This window comes from Pongo abelii, chromosome 9, assembly GCF_028885655.2.
Source record: "Pongo abelii isolate AG06213 chromosome 9, NHGRI_mPonAbe1-v2.0_pri, whole genome shotgun sequence".
In the NCBI taxonomy this organism is placed as follows: domain Eukaryota; kingdom Metazoa; phylum Chordata; class Mammalia; order Primates; family Hominidae; genus Pongo; species Pongo abelii.
Window position 1 is genome coordinate 19,299,694 of NC_071994.2, and position 16,508 is coordinate 19,316,201.

At 40.6% G+C, this 16,508-nt stretch overlaps 1 protein-coding gene across 2 annotated transcripts in view; it reads left to right on the plus strand.

The window, feature by feature from the left end:
• NUP160 (nucleoporin 160) overlaps nucleotides 1-16,508 on the plus strand; it is a 73,323-nt gene that overhangs the window by 30,002 nt on the left and 26,813 nt on the right. For both annotated transcript variants that reach the window (NM_001132595.2, XM_054523771.2), the window contains 11 exon segments: nucleotides 2,019-2,103; nucleotides 3,360-3,428; nucleotides 5,474-5,557; nucleotides 5,854-6,024; nucleotides 8,103-8,202; nucleotides 8,471-8,636; nucleotides 9,086-9,213; nucleotides 9,291-9,451; nucleotides 13,010-13,143; nucleotides 14,398-14,468; nucleotides 15,190-15,349. In NM_001132595.2, the coding sequence (NP_001126067.2) occupies nucleotides 2,019-2,103; nucleotides 3,360-3,428; nucleotides 5,474-5,557; nucleotides 5,854-6,024; nucleotides 8,103-8,202; nucleotides 8,471-8,636; nucleotides 9,086-9,213; nucleotides 9,291-9,451; nucleotides 13,010-13,143; nucleotides 14,398-14,468; nucleotides 15,190-15,349 (1,329 nt within the window).

Consider the following 16,508-nt stretch of genomic DNA (forward strand, 5'->3'; position numbering starts at 1 on the left):
CGGGAGGCAAGGCTGTAGCATGAGAATCGCTTGAACCCAGGAGGCGGAGATTGCAGTGAACCAACATTGCTCCACTGCACTCCAGCCTGGGCAACAGAGTAAGACTCTATCTCAAAAAAAAAAAAAAAGAAAAAAAAGACGAGAGCTTTTTATGTAGAACCAAGTCAAGAGTTTTCATTCGAATAATTCAGCCCTGGATTTTCGTCTTGTTACTGTCTTCCTGAAATACCTCTTGTGCATTTTGTGTTATTTTTTACATTTTTGTTTTAGGACAAAATGAGAATTTTGGGGATTGGACTAAGATAAAATGTCATATTTCTTGGGAGAGATAGCACATATCCAAAATACCTCTAATCTGGGAGTTTTCTTTGTTTCTAAGCTAAGACTATTCCTGATTCCTGCAACTTCCTTAGGACACTATAGCCTTTGTGTTTTCAATTTTCTCATCATAAGATGAGAAATAGATTGGACAAGTGCAGTGCTTCTCAAATTTATTTTAAAACAGGGCCGGGCACAGTGGCTCATACCTGTAATCCAAGCACTTTGTGAGGCTAAGGTGGGAGGATTGCCTGAGGCCATGGTTCAAGACCTGTCCGGGCAACATAACAAGACCTTGTCTCTATAAAAAATAAACTAGCGGCCGGGCGCGGTGGCTTATGCCTGTAATCCCAGTACTTTGGGAGGCTGAAGTGGGTAGATCACGAGGTTGGAAGTTTGAGACCAGCCTGGCCAACATGGTGAAACCCCATCTCTACTAAAAATACAAAAATTAGCCAGGCATGGTGGCATGTGCCTGTAATCCCAACTACTCAGGAAGCTGAGGCAGGAGAATCTCTTGAACCTGGGAGACGGAGGTTGCAGTGAACCAAGATCATGCCATTCACTCCAGCCTAGGCGACAAAGCGAGACTCCATCTCAAAAATAAATAAATAAATATAAATAAATAAAATAAACCAGCCAGGTGTAGTGGCATGATGCACCTTAGACTGAGGCAGGAGGATTGCTTGAGCCTCGGAGTTCAGGCTTCAGTGAGCTATGAATGTGTAGTATTTTATGAGTATAAAATTATAACACAATTTAATGTTGATTATATCTAATGTTAGATATATTTAGTATCTAATATTTTTTAATGTACATGATATTAGTTTGCAAGCTTTAGGTAGTTAAAAATACATTTTACAAAACAATTTTTGGCTGGTCCCATGATAATGGATTGTCAGAACTTAACATTAGTGTCACTAAAGTTGGTATACAGCCCTCCACTGCTAAATTTGGCCAAAAATAAAAAACAAACCATTTTGAAGCAAACACTTGTCTAACCCCTGAAACATCTGTAGAGGCTCCCTTGAAGACCACTGAATTAATTGAACCCTCTGGGTCCCTGATAACTCTAGAGCCTAAGGTAGAATTCTGGGAATGATTGCCTGCCAGGTTGACCTGAAGCCATACCTCAGAAGATAAAAAAAAGTACTACTTATAGATGGCATTTGAGCAAGTAGTCAGAAAGCACAGGCTGCAGGCAGAGTTGGAGCAGGGTTGGAATCCTAGTTGTGCAATTTACTAGCTCTGACGTACCCTCAGCCTCACTCTGTACATCTGTGAAATGGGAGTACTATATCCTTCAAAGAATTATAAGGCATACATGAATAATGTCTAAAACTGCATCTAGCATAATATCTAGCAAATAGTAAATGCAGAATAAAAGTTAGCTATTCTTTGTATTTGATGCCTTAGTGTTAAAATGACATTAAAGATTATGGGCTTGGGATCTGAAACAATGAGTTTCAATTTTAGGAAGGTACTTATTAAAACTTGGTAAGCAAACTTGTATAAAAACTAGGCTCTGCTAAAAATGTTTCTTTCTTTCTTATTAAAAAAAAAATGTTTTTAATAGAATTGATGAAGCAGTCATTGCAGGGTTCTGTGATGGGGTCCTCCCTGCCCAGATACTGCCAACAGCATACATTTCATTTTTAGTGATCATTTCTATATAAACTGGTGGACTTTTTTGTCTCTAGTAATGTTGCAGGTCAGTGGAATCCAGTTTTTATGCAGCCTCTGCCAGAGGAAGAGATTGTCATCAGAGATGATCAAGACCCCAGAGTAAGTAAATGCTCAGATGTTATATAAGGGAATGATTTACTTTGATCTTTTTTTTTTTTTTTTGAGACAGTCTCTCGCTCTGTGGCCCAGGCTGGGGTGCAGTGGCATGATCTTGGCTCACTGCAACCTCTGCCTCCCAGGTTCAAGCAATTCTCCTGCCTCAGCCTCCCGAGTAGCTGGGACTACAGTCACGCACCACCACACCCAGCTAATTTTTGTAGTTTTGTAGAGATGGGGTTTCACCATGTTGGTCAGGCTGGTCTCGAACTCCTGACCTCAGGTGATCCACCCACCTCGGCCTCCCAAAGTGCTGGGATTACAGGCGTGAGCCACTGTGCCCGGCCAAATCTCCACATTTTTAAGGGACACCATCAGGATAAATAAAAAAGCTTTCAGTTGATGCCTTAGTGTTAAAATGACATTAAAGATTATGGGCTTGGGATCTGAAACAGTGACTATTTGCAGGAGTAGAAAACATACTTCAGAAATCTTGAATATTACTGCACTCTTAATCCCAAGAGTTTATTGGTGGTAGTTATTTATCGTTCCAGTTAACTACTGGCACTTGGCTTTTGTCTAAAAGCCAAAATCATACGCTGATTACTAAAATTGTTGTTTTTCTCCTTCATTTTGGTCATTTTATCATCTACCAAAAGCTCAGTAGAAGGAAGGAAACTTGAATGACTGTTAGTCAGATTTACTACTTGGGGGCAAATCTGGTTTAGGAGAGTTGGTCAAAATCATTAGGCAATATGAGATTTTTCCATGTTGTTCTCTCTACTTCATTTCCCTACTTGTGAGAGTTTATTGCTGTTTGTTTTGTTTTGTTTTGTTTTGTTTGCATATAATACCTATTATTACTGGTTCCATTTCTTTTACATGTGAGTCATAAAATGAATACCATAGATGGTGTAGAAACCAGCTTCGTTTACTTGTTCTCTTACCAATGTATATCACCAATTAGATTTGCTTCTTCCATTTAAGATTGGCATTTGACAAAGCTTGTTTTCTGTCAGAACCCAATGAAGCTCTCCGTGAGGAGCACACCATTTTAAGTATAGTACCTCTAGTTGACTCAAAGACATTGCAGTCTTCACTTTCAGTATGAAAACATGTAACCGTACTACTGTTATTGCCCACATATAGAAGGGCAAAATGGCAATGTTCATATAGTAGAAACTCAGACTTTGGTGTTATGTGTTGAATTCCAAATTTTGTTTAGGACAATAGTAACTTTTGTTTTAATGTTCTAACAGGAGATGTATCTGCAAAGTCTTTTTACACCAGGACAATTCACAAATGAAGCTTTATGTAAGGCTTTACAGGTCAGCAAAAAAAAATTTACTGTTTGTTTAAGACTATTTCTTATTTTATTACTGTATTATATAATTAATTACTATTAAGTTTTTGCATATATTAAACACTGAATGTACTTCTGTATTGATACATATGTGTGTTTGTAAATACTTTTATAATTTTTTTAATGTTCTTTCCATTAAATACAGTATTCCTGGTGGAGAGGTTGGGGGGGGGACCACTTTCCCAGTAATCAGTGACACATGCCAGAGTTAGAAAGAGAAACCTCTACCTACAGTACTGTAAAAAGATACCATACTGCACTGCATAGAATCTCTGTACTTGAGAGAAACTTAAAGTGGTTTTTTGTTTAGTTTTGGTTATACTGTTTTGACCTTTTTATTAGGACAGTGAAGGTCTGACTTGGTTCAGATTCAAGAAAACTGTAGGCCGGGCGTAGTGGCTCACGCCTGTAATCCCAGCACTTCGGGAGGCTGAGGCAGATGGATCACGGGGTCAAAAGATCGAGACCATCCTGGCCAACATGGTGAAACCCCGTCTCTACTAAAAATACAAAAATTAGCCGGGCATGGTGGCGCACGCCTATAGTCCCAGCTACTCAGGAGGGTGAGGCAGAAGAATGTATCTCTTGAACCTGGGAGGCAGAGGTTGCAGTGAGCCAAGATTGCGCCACTGCACTCCAACCTGGCGGCAGAGTGAGACTCCATCTCAAAAAAAAAAAAAAAAAAAGGTTTTTAGCTTCAAATTCATTATATAAGAGAAGCCCAGTGCTTTACAAAAGGATTCTTTGGCCAACGGTGGTGACTCACACCTGTAATCCCAAAATTTTGGGAGGCTGAAGCGGGAAGATCACTTGTTGAGCCCAGGAGTTTGAGAGCAGCCTGGGCAACAGAGGGAGACCCCATCTCTTAAAAAAAAAAAAAAAAAAAAATAGAAAAATAGCCAGTGTGGTGGCATGTACCTGTGGTCCCAGCTACTCAGGAGCCCTAGGTTGGAGGACTGCTTTAGCCCAGGAGGTAAAGGGTGTGGTGAGCTTTGATCATGCCACTGCATTCCAGCCTGGGAAACAGAGTGAGACCCTATCTTTTAAAAACAAAAAACAAAAAAAAAACTGAAAGGATTTTTTAAGGTTACACAGGCTTCTGGCTGGGTGCAGTGGCTCACGCCTGTAATCTCAGCACATTGGGAGGCCAAGGGGGTGGATTACTTGAGCTCAGGAGTTCCAAGACCAGCCTGGGTAGCATGGCAAGATTCCCATCTCTATTAAAACAACAACAAAAAAGTTACATAGACTTTTTTTTTTTTCCTTTGAGGCAGAGTCTCGCTCTGTTGCCCAGGCTGGAGTGCAGTGGCACGATCTTGGCTCACTGCAATCTCCACCTCCTGGGTTCAAGTGATTCTCCTGCCTCAGCCTCCCGAGTAGCTGGGACTACAGACACATGCCACTACACCTGGCTAATTTTTGTAGTTTTTAGTAGAGACAAGGTTTTGCCATATTGACCAGGCTTGTCTAGAACTCCTGGCCTCAAAGATCCACCCGCCTCAGCCTCCCAAAGTGCTGGGATTATAGGCATGAGCCACCGCACCCAGCTTGCATAGGCTTCTTTAAATTACTACTTAGCTTCATGGATGGATATAAAATACAATAACTCATATAACTGAAAATTATATTAGAATCTTTTAGTCTGACCTCCCACATAAAACAGAAATGCCTTCTGAGGCTTTTGTGATAGTTATTCAGCCTTTAATTGTCTCTACCTCCACTGACCACTTTCTCACTACCTCTTGTGGGAGTTATTATTCCCAAACTGTGTCATTGAAAAGGAAGCCTCTCTTCTATAAATCAACCCTTCAGGTATTTTAAGAATCTTTCCAGGTCACCTTTCTCCAGACTAAATACACCCAGTTTCTTAACTTTCTCTCAGGTGATGTGTGTTCCAGGTATGCCAAATCTCTTATATAGTTTTACATTGCCTCTATGTCTTCTAAACTGAAATATTTTTCATTCAGTTTTGGCTATTATATAGAAGTCTAAAATGTCTTTTAATGTTAGATTTTCTGCCGAGGAACTGAGAGGAATTTGGATCTTTCCTGGAGTGAACTGAAGAAAGAAGTTACTTTAGCTGTTGAAAATGAGGTGAGGCTTGGGTAGAGAAAGAATAAGAATTCCTTCCATCTTGATATAGGGCAGATTGGTACTGACCGAGGAATTATTAGAATTCTTCACTTGACCTTGTTCGTTGGAACGTATAAATGTTTAAACCTTTTAACTAGAGAATCAGATACACATTTGCATAGTCTATGGCCTTTAATACGTAAGGAATATTCATTTGGCCGTAGCTTAGTACAATGATATTGGACAATTATATTTTTTGTGGACAGAGGTCCTGAATGGCATCAAAAGTTTAATTTCTTTCATTTCTTCTTTGCCAGCTTCAAGGAAGTGTAACAGAGTATGAATTCTCCCAGGAGGAGTTTCGAAATTTACAACAAGAATTCTGGTGCAAGTTCTATGCCTGTTGTCTTCAGTATCAAGAAGCCCTCTCTCATCCTCTTGCCCTACATTTGAATCCACACACAAACATGGTGTGCCTGCTGAAAAAAGTAAGTGAGCTAAAGCATAGAGAAGATCTTCTTGAGACAGTTCAGTGGCTTTTATAACAAAATGCCTTCAGAAAACAAGTTCAGTGGCTCTTGCCGAATGTTAGTCTGGTGAATGTTGCAGTTAGCATTTAGGACTTTGCATTTGTATTTTTTCCCCTAAAATTGTGATTCATTCATTTAAATAGTTTTCTGTGTTATTCTCTATACTTTTTTTGTATTTTATTGTATTTATTTACTTTTTTTTTTTTTTTTTCTTTTTTTGAGTTGGAGTCTTGCTCTGTCACCCAGGCTGGAGTGCAGTGGCATGATCTCAGCTCACTGCAACCTCCGCCTCCGGGGTTCAAGCAATTCTCCTGTCTCAGCCTCCTGAGTAGCTGGGACTACAGGTGTACACCATCACGCCCGGCTAATTTTTGTATTTTTAGTAGAGATGGGGTTTCATCATATTGGTCAGGCCGGTCTTGAACTCCTGTCCTTAGGTGATTCACCCGCCTCAGCCTCCCAAAGTGTTGGGATTACAGGCGTGAGCCACCACACCCGGCCTATTTACTTTTTATATTGAAGTAATTTCCAACTTAAGGTAAGAGTTACAAGAATAGCACAAAGAATTCTTGTATTCCCTTCATCTGAATTCATCATTTGTTAACTTCCATTTGCTTTTCTTCTTTCTCTAAACAGTTTTTCCTGAACTACTGAAAAGTTAGTTGTAGATATCATGCTCCTTTATTCTTAAATATCCTTAAATATTTCAGCATGTATCTAAGAACACAGATATTGAATAACCACAGCACAATTTAAAAATCAGGTTATTTGATATTGATGTAATATTATACAGTTTATATTCAAATTTTGCCAAATATAATATATATATTGTTTATATTCAGATTTTGCCAATTGTGCCCATAATTTTTTTTCCTGATCCAGGATCCAATGTTTTTTGTTTTTTGTTTTTTTTTTTTTGAGACGGAGTCTTGCTCTGTCGCCCAGGCTAGAGTCCAGTGGTGCAATCTCGGCTCACTGCAACCTCCGCCTACTGAGTTCAAGAGATTCTCCTGCCTATCCTCCAGAGTAGCTGGGATTACAGGCACGCGCCACCACACCTGGCTAGTTTTGTATTTTTAGTAGACACGGAGTTTCGCCATGTTGTGACCAGGCTGGTCTCAAATTCCTGGGCTCAGGTGATCCGCCCACCTTGGCCTCCCAAAGTCCAGGATCCAATCTAATATATATATTTAGTTATTGTGTCTCTTTAGCTTAACCTCAAATTGTTATCAGCGTTTCTTTGTCTTTCATGGGAATGACGTTATTTGAAGACTACTTTTGTTTTGTTTTGTTTTGTTTTGTTTTGTTTTTTTGAGGCAGGGTCTTGCTGTGTCACCCAGGCTGCAGTAAAGTGGCACTCTTTTTTTTTTTTGAGACGGAGTCTCGCTCTGTCGCCCAGGCTGGAGTGCAGTGGCATGATCTCAACTCACTGCAACCTCTGCCTCCTGGGTTTACGCCATTCTCCTGCCTCAGCCTCCCGAGTAGCTGGTACTACAGGCGCCCGCCACCACGCCTGGCTAATTTTTTGTATTTTTAGTAGAGACGGGGTTTCACTGTGTTAGCCAGGATGGTCTCTATCTCCTGCCCTTGTGATCCACCCACCTCGGCCTCCCAAAGTGCTGGGATTACAGGCGTGAGCCACTGCGCCTGGCCCAGTGGCACTCTTAAGGCTCACTGCAGCTTCAACCTCCCAGGCTCAGGTGATCCTCCCACCCCAGCCTCCCTAGTAGCTAGAACTAAAGCTGCGTGCCACCACACTTGGCTAATTTTTTTTTTTTAGAGATGGGGTTTCATCATGATGCCCAGGCTGGTCTTGAACTCCTTGGCTCAAGTGATCCTCCCACCTCAGCCTCCCAAACTGCTGGGATCACACATGTGAGCCACTGTGCCCAGCCAAGACTACACCTATTATTTTATAGAGTGTATTGCAACTTGGGTTTCTCTCGTGTGTCCTCATGATAAGATGCACATCTCAATTATTTTATACCTTTAAAATTTTACTGAAAAAAATGTAACTGGAAAATTTGTATTTCCAGGGGTACCTGTCTTTCCTTATTCCCTCCTCCTTAGTGGATCATCTGTATCTCCTGCCTTATGAGAACCTTTTGACAGAAGATGAGACAACCATATCTGATGGTAATAGTAATTGTTATGTCCATATTTAATCACCTTCCTATATAAACCCTATGCTTCGTTTCACATGGATACAAAAAATATCGATTGCCACACCTGTCTTGGTCACTTTACCACACCACAAATATTTTAATGAACACTTAAGAGACCAAAGCATCTCTGAGACCTCAGATAGATTTCTTGTCATTTAATTATTAACATTTTAATGTAATATCAATCCATAGATTGTCATTGGCTTAAGACATAAATGTTAACTTTCTCTTATTTGTAGATGTGGATATCGCTCGGGATGTCATATGTCTTATAAAATGCCTCCGGCTGATTGAAGAATCAGTAACTATGGATATGTCAGTTATAATGGAAATGAGTTGTTATAACCTACAGTCTCCGGAAAAGGCTGCAGAGCAGATTCTGGAAGATTTGATCACTATTGATGTGTAAGGAGAATTAGGGTAAAGTGCATTTCCTAATGGAAATTCAGCATTTTTAGCGCCAAAGTTGGGATTTTAATGTATGTTCCAGAGCGTACGAAGTAGTAGCTTAAAGTCAAACTGATGTGCCATGATTCTAAATACATATTTCTACTTTTAACAGAAAATTTAACACGACTTCAAGTCTAGAAATAGACTTGTAAAATATGCTTTAACAATTAACTGAGCTAAAAATTCTAAAAAGCAAAAGTGTTCTCACATTTGTTTTGTGTGTTGTTTATGAAAAACTGAGAGGAAATTTGCTATGTAGAGGGACTGTATCTTATACGCCAGAGTGATTATCTTCATTCCTTTATCTGGTTCTCTTGTTTCATAATGTATTTAGCTTATAGGACATATAGAACTTGCCTTACGTATTCTCGGTAGTAATAAGAGTTTTGTAATTGTCCTTATAGAGAAAATGTGATGGAGGATATTTGTAGTAAACTGCAAGAGATTAGGAACCCAATCCATGCAATTGGACTACTTATACGGGAAATGGATTATGAAACAGAAGTGGAAATGGAAAAGGGATTCAATCCAGGTAAATGACAGAACAACAAATGTGCCTCTTTGATTAAAACAATGATGCGTTCAACTCCATTTTTCTTCTTTTTACAGCTCAGCCTTTGAATATTCGAATGAATCTTTCCCAGCTCTATGGTAGTAACACAGCAGGGTATATTGTGTGCAGAGGGGTGCATAAAATCGCCAGTACTCGTTTCCTGATCTGCAGAGATCTTTTGATCTTACAGCAGCTGTTAATGAGGCTTGGAGATGCTGTAAGTACTGCTTGAGGGAAAACTTGTAAAATCTAAAACCTGATATAGGCCTACAAGCACTTAGGAGCAAAATGTCAGCCCTACTAGCACAGATACTTTTGTCTTGGTTCACTGCTTTATTCCCCCAAGCTTGGCCTTATGAGATGCTCTGTAAATATTTTTGAATTAAGAATGAATAAGCATTGTAATCCTTGTGAGATTATAGATTAAGAGCATATATGGAGGGGATGGTGGGGAGGGAGAACATCAGGAAGAATAGCTAATGGATCCTGGGCCTAACACTTAGGTGATGGGTTGATCTGTGCAGCAAACCATCATGGCACACGTTTACCTACGTAACAAACCTGCACATCCTGCACATGTACCCTGGAACTTAACAGTAGATTTAAAAAAACATATATGAAGCAGATTGCTTTACTCTTAACCTTTGTATGTGTAGTAGTGGAAAATTTTCCCAGGTTGGCTCTCCCAAAATGTAGTAGTATTAGTAACTATGAATGTGGTAAGCGTACCCTTTAGTATGGAGGAAGAAAAAGAAAACTCTTTTTTTTTCCTGTCTCTCTCTCTTTTTTTCTTGAGACAATCTTGCTCTGTTGCCCAGGCTGGAGTGCAGTGGCCTTATCTCAGCTCAAGCAATTCTCCTGCCTCAGCCTCCTAAGTAGCTGGGATTACAGGTGCGTGCCACCGTGTCCAGCTAATTTTTGTATTTTTAGTAGAGACAGGGTTTCACCATGTTGATCAGGCTGATCTTAAACTCCTGACATCAGGTGATCCACCTACCTCGGCCTCCCAAAGTGCTGGGATTACAGGCATGAGCCACCTCGCCCAACCTAAGAACTCTCTACAGTGCAAGGCTTACCTTAAACACAGTTTTGAGATGCAGGTTTATCTTTGTGGTCCTCCTAACTCTATTCTGTGCTTTCTTTTTAATTCTGTTCTTAGACCACCAGACTCTTGTTGCTAATATATAGTCCTAATCACCCACCCTACTGAATGTCCCATGCTAAGAAATTATTTTTCTCCCCACAGTCAGATGTCCCATTTTTTTTCTAAGTCAGTAATCTCATTTGAGCCTGTCAAAGAAGCAATCTAATTAAACCAATTCATATTAATGTGTACATAGCCAAAAGTCCTTTGGGGCTCCCATTTTAATTCTGACTTAAAATGTATAAATGTACTTACACATTTTAAGTCAGAATGTATTAACTCAGGCTGGGCACAGTGGCTCACACCTGTAATCCCAGCACTTTGGGAGGCTGAGGTGGGCAGATCACTTGAGGCCAGGAGTTCGAGACCAGCGTGGCCAACATGACCAAACTCCATGTCTATTAAAACAAAAAAGTTAGCAGGGTCTGGTGGCACACTCCTGTAATCCCAGCCATTCAGGAGGCTAAGGCATGAGAATTACTTGAACCCAGGAGGCAGAGTTTGCAGTGAGGCGAGATTGCACCACTGCACTCCAGCATGGGTGACAGAGCAAGATTCTGTCTCCAAAAAAAAAAAAAAAAAAAAAAAAAAAGAACTTATTAACCCAGATACATTGCTAATGGTAGAATTTCAAGCAAGAGTAAGAAAAAGGCCAGATGTGGTGCCTCATACCTGTAGTCCCAGCACTTTGGGAGGCCAAGGTGGGCTGGTTGCTTGAGCCTAGAAGTTTGAGACCAGTCTGGGCAAACCCTCAACTCTACAAAAATATACAAAAATTAGCCGGGCATGGTGCAGCAAGCCTGTAGTCCTCGCTACTTGGGAGGCTGAGATGGGAGAATTACCTGAGCCCGGGAGGTTGAGGCTGCAGTGAGCTGTGATTGCGCCACTGCACTTCTGCCTACATGACAGAGTGAGACCCTATCTCAAAAAAAAAGAAAAAAAAATTGGGAAGATAATTTGTTTAAGATCACCAAGTTGAAAAATGAACCTTTCCTGAAAGTCTGTTAGGTTGGTTAACCTTTACTAAGTTCTTTTTGATCTATGTAGATTCTTCCATTTTTTTCAGGTTTTTTGTTTTTTAAATTATAAGTTTTGTCAGTTTTTCTGAACACAGAAGTAATAAGATATTCATTGTAGAACCTTTACAAAATATATATAAGCAAAAATTTTAAAAATTTATAATTTTCTACCCAGTGATTACTACTTAAATTTTGCTATATACTTTTTTTCCATGCACATTCTTTTTGGTTTGTTTGTAAAATTTAAATAAACTACATAGTATTTTTTGTAATCTGGTTGTTCTGTTCTTCCACTTTATAAATCTCATCAACATTTTTCTTTTTGTTGCCAGTTTTTCCCTTATGTCCATAATTTTCTGCACTTTTTTTTTTTTTTTTTTGAGAGTCTTGCTCTGTAGCCCAGGCTAGAGCGCAGTGGTGCAATCTGCAACCTCCGCCTCCTGGGTTCAAGCAATTCTCATATCTCAGCCTCCCAGGTAGCTGGGATTACAGATGCGCACCACTACACTGGCTAATTTTTATATTTTTAATAGAGATGGGGTTTCGCCATATTGGCCAGACTGGTCTCGAACTCCTGGCCTCAAGTGATCTGCCTGCCTCAGCCTACCAAAGTGCTGGGATTACAGGTGTGAACCACCATGCCTGGCCACTTTCTGTACATCTTTAATTATATCTCTAGAATAAGTTCTAAGAACTAGAATTTGGTCTACAGGTAATGCACATTTTAAGGGTTTTGGTAGTACTGCCAAATTTGCTTATAATAATGGTCATACCTGTTTTTTTACCCAACACCAGCAGTATATGAGAGAACTTAGATTTCCCTGTGTCTCTTCATCTCTTCAATTTTTTTTTTTTTTTTTTTTTTTTTGAGACAAGGTCTCACTTCTGTTGTGCCCAGACTGAAGTAGTGCAGTGGCTCGATCTCGGCCCACTGCAGCCTTGATTTCCTGGGCTCAGTTCAGCCTCCTGAGTACCTGGGACTACAGGTACATACCACCACGCAGGCTAATGTTTTTTTGTTTGTTTGTTTGTTTGTTTTTTAAGATGGAGTCTTGCTCTGTCACCTAAGCTGGAGTGCAATGGCGCGATCTCAGCTCACTGCAACCTCCGCCTCCTGGGTTCAAGCGATTCTCCTGCCTCAGCCTCCCAAGTAGTTGGGAATACAGGCGCCCGCCACCATGCCTGGCTAATTTTTGTAATTTTTACTGGAGACGGGGTTTCACCATGTTGTCCAGTCTGGTGTCGAACTTTTGGGTCAAGTGATCTGCCTGCTTCAGCCTCCCAAAGTGCTGGGATTACAGGTGTGAGCCACTGTGCCTGGCCCTCTTATTTAATTCTGAACCCATAGATTTAATGAAAGTTAAGCTTTTTATTGTTGGTTTCTTTTCATCATCAGCTTCCATTACTTGGTGAGCTGTTTTTGATTATTTTTTGACTGTTAATGTTTGGGAAGATATTTTGCCACTTGCTACCGTAAAATGTGAAACGTGTTGCTTTTACAGTATTGTGACCTTCGTATTTGTTATTTTATTTTACCTCCACCTGAGCCGTAAGAGTTACCATTACTAATTGCTGTAATTTCTTGTCTGGTCCACCCACCCATAACGTATAGGTGATTTGGGGAACTGGTCAGCTCTTTCAAGCTCAGCAAGACCTACTACATCGAACAGCTCCCCTACTCTTATCTTATTACCTCATTAAATGGGGAAGTGAGTGCTTGGCAACTGATGTTCCACTTGACACACTGTGAGTTTCATTATCCCAATTATTTAAAATGTAAATTGTGAGTTTAATTATTTTTCCCCTTGTCTTAAAGGGAAAAAGTTTTAGTGTTTTTGTTTTTGTTTTTGTTTTGAGACAGAGTCTCGCTCTCTCTCACCCAGGCTGGAGTGCAATGGCATGATCTCGGCTCACTGCAACCTCCGCCTCCCAGGTTCAAGTGATTCTTCTGCCTCAGCCTCCCAAGTAGCTGAGATTTCAGGCACCTGCCATCATGCCCAGCTAATTTTGTACTTTTGTAGAGATGGGGTTTCACCATGTTGGCCAGGCTGGTCTCAAACTCCTGACCTCAGGTGATTTGGCTGCCTTGGCCTCCCAAAGTGCTGGGATTACAGGCGTGAGCCACCACACCCAGCCGGGAAAAAGATTTTTAACAGTATGCTGTAAAATTATATGCCGTTAAGATTCAGAGAGCTTTTTGGTGCCTTTATTTGTTACAGGTTGAAGGCAACTTACAAGAATGAAAATAAGTCACATGTAATCATAGACTGTATGTATGTGTACAGATAAATTATGTATTACATATACTTACGTATTACATGTTTGTATGTACATATAAATTATGTTGAATATAAAATAAGATGAAACCAGAAGGAAAGACCATACACAAAATGTTACGCTAGTTACTTTAGGTAGGCTGAGCTTCTTTATAGCCAAATCCGAGAATTACAAGATTCACTTTTTTTTTTTCTTGGAGATGGAGTTTCGCTCTTGTTGCCCACGCTGGAGTGCAATGGTGTGATCTCAGCTCACTGCAACCTTCACCTCCCTGATTCAAACAATATTCCTGCCTCAGCCTCCAGAGTAGCTGGGTTCAGAGGCGCCTGCCATCACACCTGGCTAATTTTTGGTATTTTTAGTACAGGTGGCATTTCACCATGTTGGCCAGGCTGGTCTTGAACTCCTGACCTCAGGTGATCCACCCGCCTCGGCCTCCCATAGTGCTGGGATTACAGGCATGAGCCACCACACCCCGCCGAGATTCACATTTTCAATAAGATAAACCATCCTGTTTGCTCTGGCTCCTCATTGAAGGGTCACGAAGTGATATTATGGGCAACAATCTATATTATAATGATTTCCAATTTTTTTTGTGCTTGCAGTGGAGCTTTTATATGTAATTTATTAATTAAATTGACAGTGTTCTTCGTAGAAGAGCTTGTAGAAGTAATGTTTAGCATAGGAGAATTTACTAAGCTGTCTTTTCCCCTTTTCTCACAGGGAGTCTAATCTCCAACACTTATCAGTACTGGAATTAACAGACTCTGGTGCTTTAATGGCAAATAGGTTTGGTAAGGAGTGGACTATGTACACATTTCATTTTAAACTGGGAATTTATTGCATATTCATTAAAGTGGTCTTTTGCCACTTTGCCATAGAAAGTTTGGCTGGGCTCTTTGCTTTCAGAAGGCATGAGTAAGCTGTAGCCTGAGATCTCCGTTTGTGGCATGGGGTCTGTGAAACTAGTACCAGATCAGGCATATGTTAAGGATATGGTATATATGTATGTGTGTGTGTGTGTGTGTGTGTATATATTGCTGCTTTCCCATTCTGTTTTGATGCTCCAGTGATTAACAAAATCATTTTAAAATTTATTACGTTCATGGTAACTTCTGTAATCTTAGTCAACAGATATTTAAAAGTATCCCTCATGTTTGAAAACCATTATTCTGGAGAATTTATTTTGTATTGTTCTGGTATAAAAGTTGAAATCCTGGAGCTAATTGTATTTATCATGAAGAATTTCTAGGGAAGGCACTTAAGTGTTGTGAGATCAGTGAAAAGAAATGACTATAACTTTGATGTGAATGGTGTTTTTATTGCATTTTTATAGTGCTTCACAGTTTACAAACTACTTTTATTTATATTGCCACTGGATATATACCCATGATACATTTTCTGTTTTGAAGTGCTAAATTATTTGTTACAAGCATAAAATGAATTGATAGACTATTTTAATTGAAAATTGATAATTACCACTACACAAAACTGTCATAACTTTTTCTTTTTAAGTATCTAGTCCTCAGACTATTGTGGAGTTATTCTTCCAAGAAGTTGCAAGAAAACACATTATATTTCACCTCTTCTCTCAGCCAAAGGCACCTCTGAGCCAAACTGGATTGAATTGGCCTGAAATGATTACTGCAATTACCAGTTATTTATTGCAGCTTTTGTATCCTTTTATTTAAAAGCCAGTGAAAAGCTCTCGTCTGGCCAGGCACGTTGGCTCACACCTGTAATCCCAGCACTTTGGGAGGTGGAGGTGGGCTTATCACTTACGGCCAGGAGTTCGAGACCAGCCTGGCCAACATGGTGAAACCCCACCTCTACTAAAAATACAAAAATTAGTCAGGCGTGGTGGCCTGCACCTGTAATCCCAGCGACTCGGAAGGCTGAGAATCGCTTGAATTTGGGAGGTGGAGGTTGCAGTGAGCCAAGCTCGTGCCACCACACTGCAGCCTGGGCGGCAGAGCAAGACTCCTTCTCAAAAGAAAAAAGCAGCTCTCTTCTATCTAAATAGTCTAAGGTTCTTATTCTGCCTATGTAATGAAATACCTAGGTCTGTTTTAAGACATTATTTGGCCGGGCGCGGTGGCTCACACCTGTAATCCCAGCACTTTGGGAGGCAGAAGCGGCCAGATCACGAGGTCAGGTGATCGAGACCATCCTGGATAACACCGTGAAACCCTGTCTGTACTAAAAATACAAAAAAAATTAGCCAGGCATGGTGGCAGGCGCCTGTAGTCCCAGCTACTTGGGAAGCTGAGGCAGGAGAATGGCATGAACCTGGGAGGCGGAGCTTGCAGTGAGCCGAGATTGCGCCACTGCACTCCAGCCTGGGCAACAGAGTGAGACTCCGTCTCAAAAAAAAAAAAAAAAGGACATTATTCATTTGGCTGGGTGCTGCTGCAGTGGCTCACGCCTATAATCCCAGCACTTTGGGAGGCCAAGGCAGGCAGATCACTTGAGGCCAGCAGTTCAAGACCAGCCTGACCAACATGGTGAAACCTCACCTCTACAGAAAAATACAAAAATTAGCTGGGCTTGGTGGCGTGCGCCTGTAGTCCCAGCTACTCAGGAGGCTGAGGGAGGAGAATCACTTGAACCTTGGAGGCAAAGGTTGCAGTGAGCTGAGATCATGCCCTTGCACTCCAGCCCGGGAGACAGAGTGAGACTCTGTCTCAAAAAAAGAAAAAGACATTATTCATTCAACAAATATTTATTGAATGGCTCTATATGCCAGGTACCATGTTATGTGCTGGATGTCCACTGGCACCAATACTGTGTTCTGCGGTACACCAGCTGGAATTGAAAATAAACACCCAGGAATG